This window comes from Alosa sapidissima, chromosome 22 (assembly GCF_018492685.1).
Source record: "Alosa sapidissima isolate fAloSap1 chromosome 22, fAloSap1.pri, whole genome shotgun sequence".
Classification (NCBI taxonomy): domain Eukaryota; kingdom Metazoa; phylum Chordata; class Actinopteri; order Clupeiformes; family Clupeidae; genus Alosa; species Alosa sapidissima.
The window spans coordinates 5356362-5379730 of NC_055978.1; the positions used below are offsets into that span (position 1 = coordinate 5356362).

General features: G+C 44.3%; 1 protein-coding gene across 1 annotated transcript; it reads right to left on the reverse strand.

The window, feature by feature from the left end:
- Window positions 1–899: 899 nt before the first annotated feature.
- tmcc3 (transmembrane and coiled-coil domain family 3) lies at window positions 900–23369 on the reverse strand. Its single transcript, XM_042079153.1, has 7 exons — window positions 23141–23369; window positions 10554–10823; window positions 9009–9436; window positions 8561–8941; window positions 3820–3955; window positions 3025–3117; window positions 900–2615 (listed from the first exon to the last, which is right to left on the reverse strand). Exons 1-7 carry the CDS (start codon window positions 23243–23245, stop codon window positions 2406–2408), a joined length of 1623 nt encoding a protein of 540 aa, XP_041935087.1. The 5' UTR covers window positions 23246–23369; the 3' UTR covers window positions 900–2405.

Below are 23369 nucleotides of genomic sequence, written 5' to 3' on the forward strand. Positions count from 1 at the left end.
TTTCAAAATGTACAATACTTCGCTTTGTCTGTCCTACCACCGAAGTGTAAGGCTATTTTGAACCTCAGTCAGTAGTTTGAAAATAGCAATTTATTTTGATGTAGCTCCATGCGGGGTCATCCCTATGTTCCCAGGGCCCTATGTTCCCCAGATTAACATGGTAGGTAATGGGGACATGAAAAGGGGCCCTATGTTCCCCAGTTAGAGTCCTATGTTCCAAGGGCCCTATATTCCCAGGGTAAGAACATAATGTAATCTGAAAACTGCTGCCCTGATTAAAACAAAAACAATGCAACTAATCTCAGCTAGTATTCTGTCTATAATGGAGTGGAATGGAACTTTCTAAGTGACCCCAAACTTTTGACCGGTAGGCTATATATCTTTCAAACTATCTTTGCTGCTGCTGAAGTATTGTTATTGTTTTGTATTGTATGTACTTTGTGTATTCTATTTTTCACTGTGTTGTCAGATTACCAAAAGACTCATTTCCTTCTTAAGTAAATTGAATGGAAAACATTTTCTTATCTTATCTTATTCTCGATGTCCTGAAGAAAAAAATGGGGGAGATGAGAAACAAACCCATTTCAGTCAGCAGAGGGCGCTCTTCACAAGCATTCCCTCGTAATGACCTGAGATGTATCCACGCGGGCAGAAAGAGGTCAGCCAAAACACGCAGTGAGCTGAAAACTTCAATAATGAACCAGTCTGTCGGCGATCCCGTCGTTTATGTTCTCATCAAACATGAATAGGCGCAGGCATGAGTGAGGGCTTGTTGTTCCGTAGAGTGTGAAAATGTCGGCCACCTACGGAGACCTACGTGCTTCAAGCTGTGATCTATTCCCAAAGCACATGCATACAAATTCACCAAAGCTCTTAAGAATTTATGAGGCAAAGAAGCATTTGCAAAAAGAAGAGGATTTATTTTTCAATTTGTAAAATTGTGTTATGGAGGAGATTCATAACCGGATTATCCAGTTGACATACACATACACATGTATACAATACAAATACAAACGTGCGCGCACACATACACACACACACACACACACACACAGCCCTGTCCATGGCATACAAGCACCCGCATGTACATACATAGAGAACTTTGAACTTGTTTATTATGCTTACAACCATTATGTGCTTCTCATATGTACACACACACACAAAAACACACACACATTTCTGTCCACCACTTCCTACTCCAGACCTTGGATTGTTCCACACAAGAGGAGGTGACATCATACAAAAACACAAAGTGGGAGGTTGCTTAGGTTATCAAAGGACAGTCCGCTCATTGTAACAGTACAAATAACACTTGCATATACACACAAACAGACACACAGCATTGCGCTTTCTCTGTCTCACACACACCCACACACGCACACACACACGCACACACGCACACACGCACACACACACACACACACACATACACACATACACACATACACACACACTTCTGTCTGTCACTTCTTAGAGGTCCCCATCCCGTAAGAAAAGGAGAGAACATAAGGACACTGAGTGGGAGGTTCTTTAGTTCTATAAAGGTCAAAGGTCAATTTGTTGAAGCAAACAGCATAATTAAAAAGAAGATAGACACGTAAACACACACACACACACACAAGACAAAAAGCACGTAGCATCTAACAAACAGGCAAAAAGCACATAAGAGGCTTTGCCATGAAAACAAGAGGCTGGACGCATGACAACATGCTTTCTAAATGAAGAAGAAAATCTCCCTCTCCATTTCACTATTCCTCTGCTTCTTCTCCCACTCTCTCTCTCTCTCTCTCTCTTTCACTCATCCCTTATAGTGTTCTTTATAGTGTTTTGGTAAAGGAGTATGTTCCCTTCATCTCACATGCGCACACACACACACTCTCTCACAGATAGTGTGTTAGGTCTTTCTCTTGAGTGCTGTTGAATTGAGGGGATGTTCTTTCGTCACACACACACACACACACACACACACACACACGCCTCCGTCCACACAATGACGAGTGAGAGAGGGTAAAGCACTCAGGGCTGGATTAGGCTTTCCAACTGGCTCAGAGCTCAAATATCAAACCACAAAGAGAATTTTTTCACACCTAAGACACCCACACACCAGAAAAAACACACACCGCACACAAACTTACTTCAGGTTTGCTGAGAAAGATGTCAAACACATCAATAACACAGCACGAAAAAGGCTTCAAGTGTTTAAAAAAATATTTTTCTTTCCTTTTTAGCTACATACAGTTTATCTCTGGTCGACAACAGTCTTTCAGGTTCAACTTCCTGTCTTTTGCACCCGTGACAGACACAGGCACGCACAGACACACACACTCTTTCAAGGTTTAACCACCTGTCCTTACACCCATGACGCACGCACACCTACACACACACACACACACACACACACACGCTCAGCTGGGCAGTATCAGGCGCTCCACAGCAGACTGCACGTGCTCCCAGTTTTTCCAGATGACGGCGAGCAGACACACACTCAGGAACGTTCCGAAAACGTGCAGGCGACTGCGCAGCAGCGGCGCGGTGAACTTGGCCGCCGTGGAAACGCACACGAGGATAACCGTGGCGATGGCCAGCATGATGTTGATGCATTTCCCTAGCAGCACCTGGGAGAGGAAGAGAGAGGCACTGTTTGAGTGTGTGAGTTTTGTTTGTGTGTGTGTGTGTGTGTGTGTGTGTTTGAGTGTGTGAGTTTTGTTTGTGTGTGTGTTTGTGTGTGTGTGTGTGTGTGTGTGAGTGTGTGTGTGTGTGAAAGTCTGGCAGAATGGCATGATCGGATCATGTGTGTGTGATATCGTAAGTGAAAGAATGTCTCCATGAAGAGTTGCATTGTCAGTGATTTTGCTTGTGAGTGAGACAGAGTCATCTGTGTGTCAGACAGGGACTATGTCTATGCCCATGAGAGTGAAATTGTGCATGGTTCTGTGTATATTCACGTCTGTGTGTGTGTGTGTGTGTGTGTGTGCGCGTGTGTGCGTGTAACTGGTACGTGAGAGCTGCTGCACAGGTACAGACCTTGGCATCTGCGCTTTCCAGCTGAATAATCTGCTGTTGTTGCTGCTGTAACTCGAGCTTAGAGACGCGCGTCTGACAGGCCTCAAGAACCTCCTGAAAACAGACAGACAGAGGGAGAGAGAGAGAGGAGGAGGAGGAGGAGAGAGAAAGAGAGAGAGAGAGAGAGAGAGAGATACTGTTATAAGAGACCAGACTGTACCAGGTACAGTATGTTGTATATAAGGTGTGTGTTGTGGTGTGTCTGTATAGCGGTGGAGACACAGTGAAAAGGCTTGCCTGTGTGTGTGCAGTCATGTCTGCTTCTGTGTCTGTGTGTGTGTCTCTGTATGTGTGTGTGTGTGTGTGTGTGTGTGTGTGTGTGTGTGTGTGTGTGTGTTGTGTGTACCTGTATGTCTCAAGGTGTGTGTTGTGGTGAGTCTGTATAGCGGTTGTGACACAGTGAAAAGGAATTTGAAGAAAAACAAGTTGTGTGTGTTCATGCGTGCTTGTGTGTGCCTGTGTGTGTGTGTGTTTGTGTGTACCTGTGTCTCAAGGTGTGTGTTGTGGTGAGTCTGTATAGAGGTTGTGACACAGTAAAAAGGAATTTGAAGAAAAACAAGTTGTGTGTTCATGCGTGCTTATGTGTGCCTGTGTGTGTGTGTGTGTGTGTGTCTGTGTGTGTATGCCTCTGTGTGTGTGCTTCTGTGTGTGTGTATGTGTGTGTGTATGTGTGCCTCTGTGTGTGTGTGTGTGTGTGTGTGTGTGTGTGTGTGTGTGTGTGTGTGTGTGTGTGTGTGTGTGTGTGTGTGTGTGTACCTGTATGTCTCTGGCCCTCTCGTAGGCTTGGTAGGCCACTTTTTCCTCTATGCTGGCCAGCTCCTGTTTCAGGTTGGCCGTCTCATTCTGGTGAAGCTCCGTCAGGTCATTCAACTGGTCCTCCAACCGCTCATACCTGAGAAGGAGAGAGTAAGAGAAAGAAAGAAAGAAAGACAGAGAGAGAGAGAGAGACAGAGACAGAGACAGAGACAGAGAGAGAGAAGTGTGGGGAGTGTGAAGCAGAAGACAGGCAAAAGGCAGAGATGATGAGATCAGTGACATGTTTGGTACATAGTCCTACCATATTACTGGTATAACAAATGTGTTCAAATGTTCTTTGCTGCACACCAAGCTGATTTTGAATCTGAACAGAGTAACATTGAGAAGTTTTTCAGTTGATTAAGGAAAAGGACAGAGAGAGGCGAGAGGAGACGACAGACTGACCGACTGGACCTGAGAATGAAGAGAGGTGGTGAAGCTGAAACTATTGGGCAAATGGGCGGAGAGGATTCACCTGTGCTGCAGGTGATCTGTGTGGATATGTAAAGCACCACACTAGGGGCCTCCATGGACTGCTGCACCCAGCAGGGCATTTGCATTTGCACTGCTCACTGGCCTCCCTCAGAGGGGCCTGAACACCTGAACACACATCTGGTGTTGGGTCCCAGTGACCATAAACCCTAATTGCATATAGCACACTTCTACTGCACATCAATGTGTGTGTGTGTGTGTGTGTGTGTGTGTGTGTGTGTGTGTGTGTGTGTGTGTGTGTGTGTGGGTGAGTGTCAGTCTGTGTGTCTGTGTGTGTGTGAGAGAGAGAGAGAGAGAGATTGTGTGTATGTGCCTGTTCAGATGTGTGGATGTCCTACACGAGCCATTAACAGCTATTCTGCAACACAAACCTGGATGATTCAATGGAGGATGACCCACTTATACACTAGCCGACCACACGTGCCTTTTCCAGGTCACCCTGGGAGACTAAAAAAGAGCTTGTCTCACATAGCCAGATGCGTATTATTAACATATATCTCTGAAGACAACCTCAGCGGCAAAATAGTGGCCTAAATTTAGGGTGCAACAATTACAGCTTTACAGGCCACTTGAAACTTCTAAACCAATCCACGCACAGCACCAGCAGAAGGAAGGGTAACACTTTACGGTATCGACATAAGAGTGTCATGACACTGTCATGAACACATGACACTGTCATGACGCATGAACCCTAACCCTAATCTTAACCCTAACTTGTTATGACAAAAATCAAAATGTCACTTAAAAATAACCGAAGCGTTATGTCATAAACGTCTATAACTTGTTTATGACATGTTCATATCACTCTTCATGTCACTCTTATGTCGGTACTGTCAAGTAAAGTGTAACTGAAGGAAGAGAAAGAAACAGACATAAAGAGCAACACGGGTCTTTAAAGAGCAGCCTTTTTCCTCTAAGAGCTACTTCGTCAAAATTAACTACTAATGTTTCATAGGCTATTAGCGTATTCACATAGCTGATCTCCACCTAACAGCTGAATAAGTTTTGTATGCGTTTTAACGCTCCTTTCAATTTCTTTACCTTCTGACTTTGTAGATTGTGAATTTGGTTTGATAGGAATTTTTCATCAGCTTTACCAAAGTGACTTTGTTATCAAATTCGTTATTGTTATCAAATAACTTAGTTAGCAACTATGGTTTTGGGAAACACAGCCCGGGTGGGGAGGTACTGGTAGCTCGCGAGCTACCTGTTTGAGACCCCTTCTGAGTGTAGCTTTGTCAGTCAGTGTTCATTCTTGGTCACCATTTCATGCATGAATAAATGTGGTGAAAGAAAGAAAGAAAGAAAGAAAGAAAGAAAGAAAAACTGAAGACTCTTTAACTCTGTTTGACTATTAATTTGAGACCAACATTCGGGCAACAGCCTTCATCAGGGTTCTGATGCCAAAACACCGGTCACAAATAAATAGTTTGAGCGGCTTGTCTTTCTTTCTGTACTGTTTTATGTGTCATCCTCAAACAGTTATCACAAAGTGCAGATGTCAACAAAAGGGTACATAGAGTCCTTCCAGTCCTCCCCAGGGGTGGGGTGTGTGTGTGTGTGTTCCTCCCATACCTGCTCCACCAAACAGTGGGTTTCTCTCTCACACACACACACTCTTTCTGTTTCTCTCTCACACACACTCCTTCTGTTTCTCTCTCTCTCACACATTCTTTCTGTTTCTCTCTCACACACACAAACACACTCTTACTCTTACTCTCTCTCTCTCTCTCTCTCACATCTGGGTTAACCCATCAGATCAGATTACCCCAACGCCTTGGTGTGACATAATACTAGGCGTTTGGCTAATCCTAGTCAGGGGCCGGCAGAGATTAAACGCACTCAACACCTGACTGAGCTCATGACAGATTACGCATAAGGCGCGGTGAGGTGATCAACACTTACACACACCTCCAACAAGTAACGCCAGAGGACAGATTGGCATGCATGACAGATTACTCATAAGGTACAACAACAACCCTTCACATTAAAGTAGTATAGCACTTTTCAAGGGACCCACAATGCTTCACAGTGAAGCAGGAACCTCACTAACCACCATCAATGTGTAGCACCCATCTGAGTGATGCACAGCAGCCATTATGAGCCAGAACGCTCACCACACACCAGGTCGAAGTGATCAACACTCACAATGCACCTCCAAGTAACGCCCCAGGACAGTTTGGGACGCATGACAGTTGATGCATGACAGGCAGGGTGAGGTGATCAGCACTTACAACACACCTCCAACAAGTAACGGCACAGGACAGGCCAGTTTGGGGTGCCTGCTGTGGCCTGGCTGAGGATATCAAGGGTGTGTTATCAAAGTCCTTACAGACAGGTAATGAAGCTTTGGTGAACCACTAAAACACAGCAGTGTGAAGCTAGCGACACTAATGAAAAAAAACAATATGGCCGCCACATGTAGATTTTTCAACATAAAAGTCTTTACCCAAACCAGTATATGTAACCAAAAATATTGGTTTGTTAAGGACTTTTATGTTGAAAAATGTATGCGTAGCGGCCATCTTTTTGCTTTTCAGCTAGTGTTGCTAGGTTCATACTGCTGTGGTTCAGTGGTTCACCAAAGCTTCATTTGCCCATCACTACAGACAGGTCTCACCACTCACGGGCATCTTGGGCATCTTATTTTGGGCAACTATTTCGAAAGATGACATCAACCATGCCGTTTCTAACAATGTGGTTGGTTGCTTACATTACAGGAAGGTGCGGGATATGTGTAGACAACTCTCATATTGACATTACAAACTAACCCAGTGTTTCGCATACATTGACTTATTTGTGGCGGCCCACCACAATATCAACATTGACCACCACACAATGATTTTCCAGGTTGTACTAAATTGTGCTTAAATCTGGTTAGCATCATAATCACGCTGTGCTAAGTTGTTAAAAACTGTTGCATTCAAGTTAATTCTGCAAACCAACCACCACAAATGGAATTCAATTCTGTGGGAAACACTGTAACCCCATACATTTCTACGGAGGATTCATTCAGTGCCGTGTCTCCTCATTATAAAGTCTCTGGTTATACTGACTGACATCCTTGAGCTGGAGTGTTGAGGAGAGAAGAGACCCCAGAGGGAACAATGCCATGGGACCACTGGAGCAGGGGGTTGAGAATGCGCCTTTGTGCTTTAAACTGAAGAGAGACTGTTTGTGCATTCTCTCTGAATCATGTGTGGGAGCTTGTGCAAGATGCAGGCGGCTAACTAACTCATACGCATGTGTGTGTGATATGAATACCAATGTAGCAGCATTGTGCAGATATCCATGTTTTTCTCTATGGACAAGAGATCTTTTGGATTCTGAGTCCGATTTCTGCTTTTGCAAAATCGTCTGCTGACTGATATTTGCTGACTGTACATTTTGTGTTACATGAAGGTTTACCCATTAACACTAATAAATTGCTCAGCAGAATTACACTTTGAGATAGGATTTCTCATTCAAAACACTGTTTTACTTGCAGCACAATTGCTGAATCTGAGTCACACCCCTGTTATTGCACAACCTCACTGAACTGCCTCTGTCACTCACCTGAAGTCACCTGAAGACTCCCTGGAGTGACTCGGCGCTAAGTGCCTTGCTCAAAAGCACAACAGTTGCAGCTGGCAATCGAACTTATGACTTTTCAGGCTACTGCATGCAAACCTTAACCTGACCCTAGTCAGATGAATTTCGCTCCGCCTAGCTCCACTCATCCATCTGGAACCGATCCATTGAAGTGTTGCTTCAGAAGGCTGGGCCTAATCAAAAAATGCTTGCATATGATTGAATAAGCCACTTGTCCGTCATCTATTGACGTGCTACTTCAACTTCAAATTCATTCACATCGAAGCCAACCCGTGACGCTAATAACAGACTCACAGTCGCTTCTACGCTATGTCACATCTATGAAACTCCCGCCCTGCGTCCTGATTGGCTGAACCATAAAGTCGGTTGCAGAAATCACTCTCAATGGAAGAGGTCCCAGATGGATGTGAGTGAAGCTAGGCGGAGCTAAGCGGAACGACATTCATCTGGCTAGGGTCAGGTTATGCAAACCTGCCTCCTGATCCAAATTTTCCAAGGACCGCTTTTAAGTTTTACTGAACCATGAGTATTGGGCTAAACTCTTTCCTCTGTGAGCGACCTATACCTTTGTAGCACATGTAAGAGAGTGCGTTAGACGACAGGCTTTGGTATGGCGTACCTGTATCTCTCCTCCTGCAGCGTCTGCGTGATGAAGCCGTAGTCTCTCTTGAACTGCACCTTCAGCCCCTCCATGTCCTCGGCCAGCTGCAGCTGCGTCTTGCGGATCTCCCGCACCTCCTGCAGCGCCTCCACCAGCCTGCAGTTGTTGGCGTCGTTCTGCGCTCCGTGCCCCCCTCCTCCTCCTCCTCCTCCTCCTCCTCCTCCTCCACCACCACCACCTCCTCCTCCTCCTCCTCCGTCGCCCGTGCCCTGCGAGCCTGTACCCGCTCCGCCTGCGCCCGTGCTGTCCACCGAGTCAGTGGTGCCCGTGGAGCACTCGTCGTCGCTGGGCGGGTACTTGGGCTTGGGCGTGATGGTGGCGCTCCCGCTTAGCGTCCGGCTCGCCGCGCCCGCCTCCCCCACCTGGAAGCCGCCGCCGCCGCCTCCGCCTCCGCCACTGCTGCTGCCCCCCGCCGACCCCCGACCCCCCCGGCCCGCCCGTCTCCATGGAGCTCTTGAGGTGAGCGATGTTGTCCGCACTGCCGAACTTGTTGCGGATGAGGTTGGCGAACTCCCGCGGCTTGCTGAAGAAGAAGGGGGACGTCAGGCTCACCCCAGGCCCCACCGCCGTCTTCACCTTGTCCAGGGACGGGTGCTTGACCTCTCGGGGGGCGCCGTCCTTCAGGAGGACGCAGTCCTTCAGGCTGTCCTTGGAGGCCGTCTTGCTGTTGCCATCTTTGGTGTTGGCGTTGGTGGTGGCGGCGGAGGAGGAGGAGGAGGAGGAAGAGTGCTTGGTCCCGTTCTCGTTCTCGCGCATCCTCTTGTGGTACTGCTCCAGTTTCTTCTGCAGCTGCGTGATGCTATGGGCCGACTTCTGGTTCTTCTTCTCAAACACCTGAACAGAACAAGAGTCCAACTGAGCTTCATTTTGTTTCACTGCACTCAGCGAATTCAACTATACTGCACTAATCTATAAATACTAAAAGAAAAATGAATAAATAAATAAAACATAATCTGTATTAAATCAAATTCATTAATTAACTGCAATTAATTACATAAGACAAGAGTTAATTAAACTGAATCAAATTGATCCAAACTAATCTGGTATTGCAATTAATTGGATCATATCTAATGAAATTACTTCTGAGTTTTTAGTTTCAAAACTAACTGCATAAAAACACATAAAAGGGTCAAACACAGGTGGTCGCATAATTCAACTGCCAAAACATGGCAATTTACCATATATATATATATATATATATATATATATATATATATATATATATATATATGCATTATTAAATTGTTTTCATATAATAAAGAGAGGAAAATGCTTTATTTTCTATAAGCAGCAACATCATCCTATAACCCAGTTGTTCTCAAAGTGTGGGGCAGGCCCCACTAGGTGGCGATTAGAGACATGACAGGTGAGGCATGATGAACAGGAGGAAATTAGTTTTTTTGTGCCTATCTTTAACAATGCCTTTCTTTTTTGAAAAGGAACATCATAGATTCAAAACAAAATAGCCACACACAAACATAGTAGTCATAAACAGACCAACATATGAATTAAAACAACATCCGATCCAGCGGACCGAGACGGGATTTTTTTTTTTAAATTACTATTAACATTTCACAGGTTGATGGGGTCAGATGGGGTTTGAAAATACGTTACTGATGGGAGACAGTGGAACCTATACACGTGGTAACGGGTGGAAGAGATGTGGGGTGTGGAATCGAGAAATTGTCAGAATCAAACCTGGGACCTCATGGCTACTAAAACTTGAAACTAAAAACTCAGAGGCTGTATGTGATGTCAACCTCCACACTGTATGTATGTGTGTGTGTGTGTGTGTATGTGAGTGTGTGTGTGTGTATGTGAGTGTATGTGTGTGTGTATGTTTGTTTATGTGTGCGTGTATTTGAGTGTGTGTGTGTGTGTGTGTGTGTGTGTTTGTTTGTGTGTGTTCGTTTTTTATGTGGTGTTCACCTCTCCACCTTTAGGTCCTTACCTGTCGTATGCGTCCCAGCTGCTGCTTGTCTGCGCTGTTGACCAGTTTGAGGTACTCGGCCACGTTCTCGTCTCTGGCCGTCTGTTCGATCTTCAGCTGCTCTGTCACTTTAAGGACCTTCTGCTGCAAGCAGTCCAGTCCGCCGCGAGCGCGACCCAAATCCCGGCCCGAGTCCTTGCCCGGCCCGTCGCTGTCCAAGTCCGTCTCGGACACGCCTCTCCGCAGCAGTGCCGGAACATTGAGCAAGCTGCCCTCGCTGGAGTGATCCGCCTACAGCACACACACCCATACACACATACACACACACACACACACACACACACACACATAGGAACACACAAACATAAATAAACATACAGAGGGAACTATTAGCAACAATCAAAATATAAAAACAATCACACTGGCAACCAACAAACGTAGTCATAGTGTGTAATTTATTTTTTCAATTAATTTGTTTGGCTTTTGTTTGTGTCCTTGTTTTTTCTTATTTGCTTATCTTGATGTGGACATGCATTTCCATAGGCACTGTTTAAAAAGCATCTAGGGGCAGCATTATTCCACTGTGAGCATTCCTTGGGGTGGCGGTGGGGGGGTCAGTGATGTCACAGTGAGCCATGACCTTTACTTTGACACATGAGGCTGTTTTGTTGTTGCAACCATAGACTGTATTCGGTTATTAAGTGATGATGCAATAATAGGCTAATACATCTTTTTCCGGGTCCAACGGTTTTCAGAGCCACTCGGTTTTCTACATAGACAATAAAATGAACCATGATTTTCTGCTATTCACAGTAGCCTTTAAGAAAATTGTCGTCCTACTACTCACTTGTTGCCTCAACCTAATAAAATCCTATTTTTCGCGGAAGCCTGCACGTTACCCTTGATTGCATCATCTGGCTGCACAGCTACAGTAATTGACCGATCCCAAGCCCCGCCCCCTTTTACTATGTCACAATGAGGACGTCGGAGGACCTCGGTCAATTTTGAATTTTATAGTGTCCATTCTGTAGCCTACAATACGCCGGTTATGTGAATGCTAATGCTTCTTTTGCGAGTAGCCTAAGTAACTAAATAACTAAAGAGCTCAAAAAAGTTCAAATATATGCCTGGGATACTTGTAGAAGTGACATCCGATATCCTGACCGTGTGAAACGTTGACAGACATAGGCCTAACTTATTTGCATAACTTTGGATAGGCTGCTACTTTTCAGTAAAGAAATCTGAGTGTGTACGAAAATGTTCCCTTTTTTGTGTTCATAACTACATACAAAAACATAACTAAACCTGGTTTCCACTGTTGAAACGACAACATAAGCCTACGCAAAAAATTATACCTACCTTGCAGGAACTGAACTCACACTCATACAATTGGAAGTACGCGCAAATAGGCTACACCTTCAATCACGTATCGCCTTACACACAATAAGAATACTTTCAGCTTTTAGGCATAGGCTACCTTGCCATGTTTAACTTGGGATAGAAGACTGTTCACAGAAATAAGCTAATGACCATTTTTTTCAACAAACGGAATAGACTACTGCGATGCATCATTGATGGCTGAACGAGAGATAGCCAATGTCTTCTAAAGATCAAATCATGTGCCGATTGAAAACCTTGCTGTATAGGCTATGCAGTCTCGAAATCGCCAATATTAGGCCTACTACATTGCCCACATTTAAATTAAGTATAGCATAAGCGGGCACTGATGAAGTCTTGTGCAAGACAAATCACGTCTGCAAACTGCAAATATGTCGTGCGTTGTATGGGTAAACTCGGGTAGATCTAGTGGTTTCTTTTCAATAGCCTACATTTGTTTATTTGAACTCTTCCTTCTAAAGCAGCCATTCAAAATAATAAGTAGGCTATCGGCCTACCGAAGCGAAGCTATCTCTCCACCTCCCCAACATGAGCTGCTTAACAGGCTAGCCACTCTCCCAAGTTGCGTGGGAACTTGGATCTGCAGCACTTGGACCCGTCTTTAATTAATCCTCGAAATATGGTTAGATTTTGTTATGGACACGTCAACACCATATGTTTGCACAGACCTGTTTATTGAATCAGTCACATCTGCAGCAAATAAGGTAAACTACCTGCTTGTGATAACGTGCTAATTGTTTATCCCCAGTTAACATGCATCCCATTAAGATCCGTAACACCAGATTGGTTTGTCCTCAATTTGTGGTGTTCCACCTCGTTGATAACAGCAGACATTGTGAATGTGTCCTTCCGAATACTGAAGGCCTTTCTGGCCTCTGTTTTTTTGAATATATCAATATTACTTGACGCCCAGAAATCTAGCATACACTGATACTCTCTGCTAAATGGTGCTGCGTACCCATGTTGAACACGCGTTCTCGCACACTTTCCTGCAAACTTGTCCGACTTAGCAACAGTAACTATGGGACTGACAATGGGAGGAGGGGCTTGGGATCTGTCAATTGCTCTGTTAAAGTTAACCGAGCAAACGTTTTTGTTTTACCCTCAATAAAAAGGAGGTGATGGTGAACGTTGGTGAATGCTTACAAGTTGGCTGGCTGCGCTAGTAAACGTTTTTTGACCAAAAAGCTGTTGGGCCCGTGACGTCGGACAAAAATTGCAACTTATTGTGTTTTTGTTCTTTCAAGTCATTCCAGAATTGTAATCTATTGTAGAATGTCATTATTACATCCTCAAAAGGAACCTTTAGTTAGCAATATTCTAGTCACATGCTTGTGATTGTACCCCTCAAAAGGGTTAACAAATCAGAATCCAGAAAACACAAAAATCAGAATCAGTGATAGGTTTTCATGTTAGTCTTAATAAGACAGCTGGGAATAGGCAGGGCTGATGAGAAAGACAGAGGCAGATATGGAGAGGTCTGTTTAGGCCACAGCCCCCTGGGCAGAACCATTAACAGGCTCTGAATACTGTGGGTAAATATTATTTAAAAAGCACTTGATGCATTAGTGGTTTGGACATCTTTCTGCTCTGGGGCCAAAGATGCTGAATAATATCCTCTGGAAATGGCTTTTTCTCCCTCCCTCTCTAAAATAAATAAATAAATATATGAACAAATATTCAGAAGCTGCGGTCTCTATGGCAGCACACCAGCAGAATACACCAGGGTCAAGTCTCATGACACAGGGAGAGAGACTCTTTTTCGAGCTGTATCACTGTGTGCATCTGTGTTGTTTATTTGTGTGCGTGTGTGTGTGTGTGTTTTCCTGCCGTTGTGTGCCTCCACTCTCGACAGACTGTGTGTGCTGATGCCCCAAGGCCAGAGAACTCGGGCCAGAAATTGGGCCAGACTGACAAACATGATCACACGTGAGCAAGCATGAACAAGCACACACACACACATATTAACCAAAAACATATGGTCCTTTTCACCCCAAACACTAGGATGAACTTCACTAGCTATTTCTCACTTTCCTTTATCTCTCTTTCTCTATCTCTCCATTCTCCCACTCTACACCACAGTTCTCCTTCTCTCTCTTTTGCTATCTCTGCATTCCTCTACGCCACAGTTCTCCCTCTCTCTCTATCCTTCGCTCTCTTTCTCTATCTATCTATTCCTCTACTCTACGCCACAGTTCTCCCTCTCTCTCTATCCTTCGCTCTCTTTCTCTATCTATCTATTCCTCTACTCTACGCCACAGTTCTCCCTCTCTCTCTATCCTTCGCTCTCTTTCTCTATCTATCTATTCCTCTACTCTACGCCACAGTTCTCCCTCTCTCTCTATCCTTCGCTCTCTTTCTCTATCTATCTATTCCTCTACTCTACGCCACAGTTCTCCCTCTCTCTCTATCCTTCGCTCTCTTTCTCTATCTATCTATTCCTCTACTCTACGCCACAGTTCTCCCTCTCTCTCTATCCTTCGCTCTCTTTCTCTATCTATCTATCCCTCTACTCTACACCACAGTTATCTTTCTTTCTCTCTCTCCCTCTTTCTCTCCCCTTCTCCCTATATCAATCTCTCTCTTTATTCCTCTACACCCTTTTCCACAGCTGATTGAGTCATCTTCTGGAGAGGAAGTCTTATACACACACACACATACACACACACACACACACACACACACACACACACACACACACACTGAATTTCTAATGTCTCCAACACACACACAGAGTGAGACTGTATTTCTAACATCTCCACACACACACAGACACAGTGTAAAACTGTGTGTCTCACATCTCTCAAAACACACCAGCAGCATAATTTATCCATTTATACATTAGAGAAGAGAAGAGAAGAGAAGAGAAGAGAAGGAGAGAGAACAGACATGGCTGAAGCCATCTCCCTCCATTTCCGCCTCGGATTAGGAATAAACAGACTGGTGGAGAGACACTAGGGCTAGAAATGTCAGAGGTGGCACTTTGTGTGTGTGTGTGTGTGTGTGTCTCTGTGTGCGCGTTGGTATGTGTGTGTGTCTGTGTGTATGTCTCTGTGTGCGCATGGGTATGTGTGTGACATACGATTATAGCCCTCCTGTTCTGGCCTCCCTGGATTAAGGCTATTACACAATGAGACTCAGCGTATGTGTGTGTGTGTGTGTGTGTGTGTGTGTGTATGTGTGTGAGCAGAAGAGAGAAACAGGAGGAGAGATTAACAGTGCAAAGAGAATGAACAGTGAAGAGAATGAGAAGAGGAGATTATGATAAATGTCATTACAGTACTATCAAAGCTGCCAATTACAGGAAGTGACCTCGCTCTGATGTCATAAACACACCTGGCACAGTAGCATTCTGAGGCTCTGAACATTCCGTGAGCTGTGCCTGCCGTTATCTCCAGGTCAACATAACACATCACACGCTGGACCTCAAACCAGATGTGGTGGCTTTAAGGCCTGCTAAGTCACTGTGCTTGTGTGTGTGTGTGTCCATGCGTGCATGTGTGTGTGTGTGTGTTATAAGTACACAGAACTATGATGACCAAAAACACAGGAGCAAATAATCTTATCTTAAGATGGCTTGTCTAGGGCCAAATCCTGTGTATCTCACCACCTTTCACCATCCCACCATCACATAGCCCAGCCCAACAGCAGGGCACACCAACAAGCCAAAGGTAGTTTCCATTATCACTCTGTATCTCTTGGACTCCAACTTCAACCTCTACAAAGTAATCAATCCCACCAGTGTGAACTTTGAAGTGTTCAGTTCCAGAAACTCTTTAAGACTTTAGGGCCGTTTGCAGAATGTAAAAACAGTATTAGAGGACTGGTCTAATTTTTTTTGAGCATGCACGCCACTATCACGTCTGGTGTAGCCGGTCCCATTTGATTATAGTGGAAGCAAACAATTATCAGAGTAGCTATTTAATCGGCTGAGACCATATCAACACTCATAATAGTGTTAAACTCTGAAAGAATTCTGTTGAATTTGTGTCTTCTGAGCATGCTCAGTCAGTGCCACTGCTGATGGCCTCAGTCCCCAGAATGCTCTCCTGTGATGTTGTGTGTGTGTGTGTGTGTGTGTGTGTCTATGTGTGTCTGTGTGCATATGCTGACGGACTCAGTGCCCACTATGTGCTCCTGTGTGACTGGCCCTGTCCAGAGAGAGCACAGAGGCATGTTACCCTTCTGCTTGGCCTGTTAGTGTTATTACTACACTACATGTTAGTGAATAACCACCATGTAATCATATACCACACTGAATTAAAGACTGAATAACCACCATATACTGTAGCTATAACCTATATACTGTACTATATAGGCTAGGGAATAACCACCATGTAATCATATACCATACTGAATTAAAGACTGAATAACCACCATATACTGTAGCTATAACCTATATACTGTACTATATAGGCTAGTGAATAACCACCATATACTGTAGCTATAACATATATACTGCACTATATAGGCTAGTGAATAACCACCAAACATTTGCACACTACATTGTGCAGTATATACCAAGTGAATGACCACATATAGTTATACACTACAGAAAGTATTAAGGCATGTAGTGAATGGGAGGATGTTACAATAACAAATTATGTCCCACGACATGCCTGTGTTTGGCTCTGAAAGGACCCCCTGACTGAGCCAAGTGTGGGTGTGTGTATGCTTGTAGGATACAGTGTGTCGGTCCCTGACTGACCCGAGTGTGAGTGTGTGTATACTTGTAGGATAAAGTGTGTCAGGTCCATGACCCCAAACTGAGCTGGTTCTGGTTTCACCCCCTCCCCTGATAAGCTCATATCGTTATTACTGTGTTAAACCAACAATTACAGCCGAGGAAGAGGAAAAGCTCGCTCACATACCTGCCCCAGAGGTGATGATATGATACCATCACAATATTTTGAGCAACAAACTACAACATTATTCCCATTCTTTATGTTTTACAATACACCCAGTATGGCAATTTGATTCTGTAATACATACATAGATAGATACAAGTATCTATCTATCTATCTATCTATCTCTTTCTTCCATAATTTAGAGTCTGCAGCAATCTTGGCATAGTAAAATAGCCTCATACTTACTGTCCAAATGATACTGTCACATGAAAAAAACTAGGTTGATTGCCATATTGTGGACTTCAGAAGCATTGTTATCAGACTAGATAAATGTAGGTGTGTACCAAACTTAAAGGTCCAATGAAAAGAGAACAAGTCTCAGCATTATTTTGCAACGTTTGTCCTCGAAAATGGTTTGCGTACCATTTTATATTCCATTATCAGTCCAACCAGTCTCAAGGCTACCATTATTCCCTAACTTAAACACGGTCCCAATGAGCCAGTCAGGAGACACTAGCTTAAACACTACCTTGATGAGCTGGTCAAAAGACACCATTCCCTGCCTTAAACACTACCCACTGAGCCAGTCAGGAGACCTACCTTAACCTTAAACACTACCCCAATCCATCATTACAAATCTTAATCCATATGCTTCCGTTATCAGTGCCCCTATCAATCAGTCAGTCAGCCTCACAGCTAACCATTACCCTTAGTGGTGTGGTCACTCTGTAGTGCCTGTTGACCCCTTGGGCTGCTCGGATTTCCAACCACCTGTATACTAAACCCTGACTCCCATTACTATTCTAGCAAAACAAAGCTAAGCAAACATCCTGACAGACAAGCCACTAAAGTCACTCCCTAACCATTTACCCTACATCAACCAGCCTGGATGTGAGGCGGCGTTGCAGTTCTGTCGCTATTCCCTGAAAGAGTTGTGAATCAGAATTCTTCTTATACATACTGTGTATTTTTTGTTCATTCATGATGTTGTACCCTTGAATTTCCCCTTGGGGATCAATAAAGTATCTATCTATCTATCTATCTTAAAGTAAGTATCTATCTATCTATCTATCTTTTGTACCCGTTTGTATTTCTGGTCTATACATTCTGTAGATAGGTGTGAAAGCGGTAAGAGAAAATTCACCCGGCGGTTTCGTGTAGACGTAGCCTTAGATTTAGAGGCCGTTTACATGACACTGCCGGGTGGATTTTCTCTTACTGCTTTCACACCTTTAACGACTCCGGCAAGAAAAAACCTCGCGTGTACACACAGAGGTGTAACCGGCTAAATGTGCTGTAGTGCATATGCCAGACCAGTCGATGGCGCCGCTGTGCAGAAGCTTCACGATAATTTCGCGTGAATCGCGTAGAAGAAAACATTGTTAAAACAGTTTGTTAAGCCAGAGAATGTCTAATAAGTGCTCTGGTTAAGCAGTCGCATGAAATAAGGAGACTACAGACAATTCGGTTTTCAATTCAACTGTTAAACTAATAAAGTTCATTTTCAAGGTATGTGACTGCTATGTGAAATTTCAAATGCTTAGCCTACGCATTACATTAGGTCTGAGCACCACTGGAGAAAACACTAACCGGCGTTTCACAAAAACCGGCGTCGTGTGCACGGCCCCTTAGCATTTACACTTTCTTGACACCTCTGCTACTTCCAGGTGTGACTCTGATACTGGGTGCGCAGGAATGGATGGATTTCACACCTTCCCATTGTTCCCATCGAGTGGTGTAGTAATGGTGTGATCCAGTTGACCAAAGGGCTCTTCTTATGAGTAGTAAGATGACCGAAAAACAAGAAGTTACTCAAAATAATGCGACAGCACGTCCCCCTAAACTCGTCTGACGAAAAGCGATCTTGTGCACATCAAAGGACCCCCAGTTCACGCCAAGTTCTTACGACTAGGAAGTTACGTCATTTCACAAGTTACGGGTTGTCACAAGTCGTCAGCATGTACAAACATAACGCACAATAACCAAGCTCCAAGTTCAATTAGCATAACATTTGGCCAGGTACAAGGCGGGGTCATTCTGATCAACGACCCTCCAGGAGGACCTGCCCCTGGGACCACACCTGTACATCTATTACATATTCAGAGAGCTAGAGGTCACCCCCCCCCCCCTTTTGTTTGTAACCTACTTAAGCTTAGGACACTTCTTTGTCTAGTTAGATATGGGTGAATCCTCCAGATGAAGCTCATCTTTCTCCCTTGGTGCCCATCATTGAAAGAATAAAGCCTGTTTCCTGATTGACCATCATCCTGACTGAGTTTCCAGATATCTGTGGTACTATTACCACTGAGGACAATTACTATCATCCCGCTGCCATAACCTCGTCCTCAGGCTCCTGAAACTGTGCTGGGACAAGAAGAGTAAAGTGTTAACAGCTAATGACTATGAGAAAGACATGTTGGACAGTGTGCGTTTGCTCTGTCAAAAGTGAAGCCACAGGAAGGAAATAAAACGGAGATCTAACCAGATCAGGTAGTTTCTGGGCAGACAGGCCTGGACAAATGTCTAATTACACATAATGCTCTGGTTCCTGAAAGCACTTAGCTATACTGCACAGCCTCAGGCTCCAGTTTTGCCAGTACAGTCGATAGACCACAGACGTGTATGGTGCTGAGCTCTCTTCATTGTTTTTCAGTCTTTTTGACTGGGCAAAAAACACCAAAGTGAAGGGTTCAAACTCAGCAAGCATACACCGCTACACTGTACTCTGAGTAGCTTTAGGGAACAGTGCACAGTAATTATGGAACAATAAATAAATAAATAATAATACAATTGTAACAAAGTATTAGAAAGTATTACATAATGGCCTAATATACATCTAATAACATATTAAGTATATAAATATATTCTAAAAACAGTAATCCTCTTGTAAAAAATGCATACTGATCTCTCTGTCTGGGTCACAAACACCAGTCACCAGTGAGAGACCACCACAAACATTTACCACTAACTCCTATCCTCTGCCAGACCAAACAATTACAGCTCTCCTAAACACCGTCTCATTTACAATAAATCACTGTAAATACACAATGAAACTAACACTAAAGGGGCCCTTTCTAAGTGATCCACACAAAGTAGCCTGCTTTTCTGTGTATTTGTTTGTGTACACTACACACCCTCTATTTTCCTACACAAATGATCTGTAACTACTAGGCTATACAACATTTTAATACCATCAATGACACACATCCACTAACCATGACAGTTACAGTGGCTTGATTCCCTAGTACCAAAAGGTATTGTTGACACAAACATCCACCAACCATCACAAATACAAACAGCAGCTAGATTCTGTAGTAACTGAATGTATTGTAAGTCCATTTGGAAAACAGTGTCAGTTAAATAATTAAATTCAAATGTAAATGTAAAATATGTTTGAAGCTAAGATTAATATAAACCCCATGTTTACATCGGCATACAACTCGTAAACGTTTGTGTGTGTGTAGACAAAAACAAAGCCCTCATGGCAGGGAGAAGGACGCCCAATCGTGATGATGTCAGGGATGTTTCGAGGCGCAGCCTTTTCCACTGTGTATCTTAGTCAGTCCCAATAAATTTTTTCCTGATGACACAGCGCTACCTGTTACACCTTTGAAGAACCACATCCTCACCTTTAGAAATATATCGTAAATGTGCACTCCCCCCCCCCCCCCCCCCCAAACACACTACATCTAATATTATGGAAACAGAAACACTATTATGGGAAGAGCTATTTCTGGTTTGCCAGTTTGTCCTGCATGTGCTGACCTGCATATAAAACCACACCCAAACTACTGTACAAACACACACACACACACACACACACACACACACACACACACACACACACACGTGCTAATCACCCAACCAGAAATACATCAAATTCATAAACAAATCTGTTACGGAAAAAAGGATGTTTGAAAACAAGGCGGGTGCACACAATCACACTGATCAATATAGGATCACATAGTAATTGGACTTTTACCAAACACACACACACACACACACACACACCATAGTAGGAAAACACTGTTTGTCCGTCTGTCTATCTCACGCGCTCTAGTCACTCTGCCTCTCTCTCCTGCTCTCTCTCTCTCCTCTGGTCTCTCTCTCCCTCCCTATCTCTCTCCCTCCCACCCTCTCTCTCTCTCTCTCTCGCTCTAATCTCCTCTCTCCATAGTGCAGATTAACAGCTCTGTCCTTCAGCATGAGTGAGAGGGATGAGAAGTGCCCCAGCTGGTGTGAATGGGAAGTCTGTGTGTGTGTGTTAGAGAGAGAGAGTTCAGTAATCCTGTCAAAGCAACTCCACATTGGAGGTAATGTGATGAAAAGGATATAAGAGCGCACACACAATATACACATACACACACACATTATCAGAAAGTGAGAAAGAGATAACTTTTCCATACTCCATAGCGGTCCTCTTAACATTATTCTGGGGCATGTAACTAATGTAACCCGTGTGACACTTTTCACATTGATTTTTGCCCATATCTTTTAACCAGCCAAAGCTATTCACTTTTATGACTGGGGTTGATGGTGGCAAATACTGTTTCTGAAGACCAACCCAGACAATGATTTACCAGAAGCTGGCTGGGTGAAATGCCCCAATAACCCCGGGCTCTCTCAAATGAAAGAGAAAACTGCCATTTCCAGTGATATGAGTATGTGTGTTTCTATGTGTGTGTGTACAATATTTATCAAGTACAACGGCGGCGCTCGGGGAGCAGTGAGGGGTTAGGTGCCTTGCTCAAGGGCACTTCAGCCGCGGCCCACTGGTCGGGGCTCGAACCGGCAACCCTCCGGTTACAAGTCCAGAGGGCTAACCAGTGGGCCACGGCTGCCCACTAGACACATGGACAAATTATCTCTCTCTCTCTCACTCAAACACTATAACCAGACACACATACACTACACACTGCTCACTGTTAAACTTCTGGCATCCATTCACATTCTGGTCAACAGTCTGATATGGATTGACACCAGCTTTCCTGGAAAGCTAGCCTACATTTAATCCACACTCCTTCACCCCCCCCCCCCTCCCCCTCTCTCTCACACACACCCACACACACACAAAATAGCCTACTACATTAGCAGGCTTCTGTGTGTGGGCACTGCAATCTGGGAAACCTGATCCCCTCTGTCATTTGAAGAAAAGAAAAAAGACCATCAAAACCGACAGAAGAAAAACTCAAAGCAAAAGTAAATACTACCCAGAGCTTAATAGTCTTTATTTTTCTTAGCAGACACTTATTACCAAAGCCACTTACAATGGCATAAATGATATTAACATGCAAATTAGAACACTAAAGTAACAGGCGGAGATAGGGGAAGACCAAGAGACAGACGTGGAGCGGGAAAGAGCGTGAATGAATGCGCGAGTTTGATGAGCGTGTGCTATCCGCATTCAACCATAGCATTCACCATGGGGTGAAGAGGGGGGTTCCGTGTGTTACCCTGACAACGAGCGAGCCTGCTGACCAGTAGGCCACAACAGAATGCCCTCGCGCCCCGTCCCTCCGACAAGTGCAGCGTGTGGGTACTTAATATGTGTAGGCCTATGTTTATGATGTGTGTGGCTACGAGAGCCAATAGATTCAACATTAAAATGGGAAATTATAAATAAAGCCTGACGCCGCCTGAATCAATTTGCACGTGCAGGTTCGCACACAAAAAGTCCTACAAACTCACTCGCACAGTCGCCCTGTTCGTCCCGGACGGGCTTACCAACGAGTGGTGGGCTGGGTATGAATGCATGCTTGGCATATGTTGGAGTGTAGGCGTCAACCTTCAGCGAGGAAGTCAGTGTTGCATGCGTTCCTCTGAGGCACAGGCAGCAAAATAAACTTGCAAACCGCAAATGCCCCGGCTCACACAACCTGCCTGACCAGTCTAGATTGTGTAGCCTACCGGTTTAGGTCTATAGTCGTGGTTTGTAAATACAATGGTCGCTCACAGCTGCTGTCTTTAACGGCCATAAATTAAAGACAGACATATATACCCAAGGCTGCTAAAGCCGGTAATCAAAAGCCAATCAAAGTTTTTATTTTTACGTGTCTCTCGTAGGCTACTTCAATGTTTAGACTCATCTCGATATATGACTTCAGACATTGTAGATAACAACAGTTGAACAACAACCCTGCCTGAGACTGACTGTAACCGGCAGATTATTATTTTCAGTCCTACTGTAAAACATATTTGGGACTGCTTTTCTTCGAATGGTAATAGTAACATTAGGCAAAACCTTATCGTTATCTAGCAGAGTGTGGTCTTACAGAATTCGACCGAGCCAGGGGGTTCAGTTACGACTACATCTGCATAAATTCCACGGTTGACTGAAACTCGACACAAAACGGTTTAGCCTACCATTCGGTCGCAGGTGCTTCGGTTTCTCTCTCGCTCAACTTCGAATGAACTTTTCTCCCCCAAAAAATCCACGCTGGGCATAGTCTCGCGGATCGCCCCAGTCATATGGCACCTGCTACATCCCGATCCCGGTCTCGCAGTTCCAGCCCGCTCGTAGGCTACGGCTGGACACGCTGGTCGCTAATGATAATCCAGGCGATCTCACCCAGGACACAAAACACACTGCACG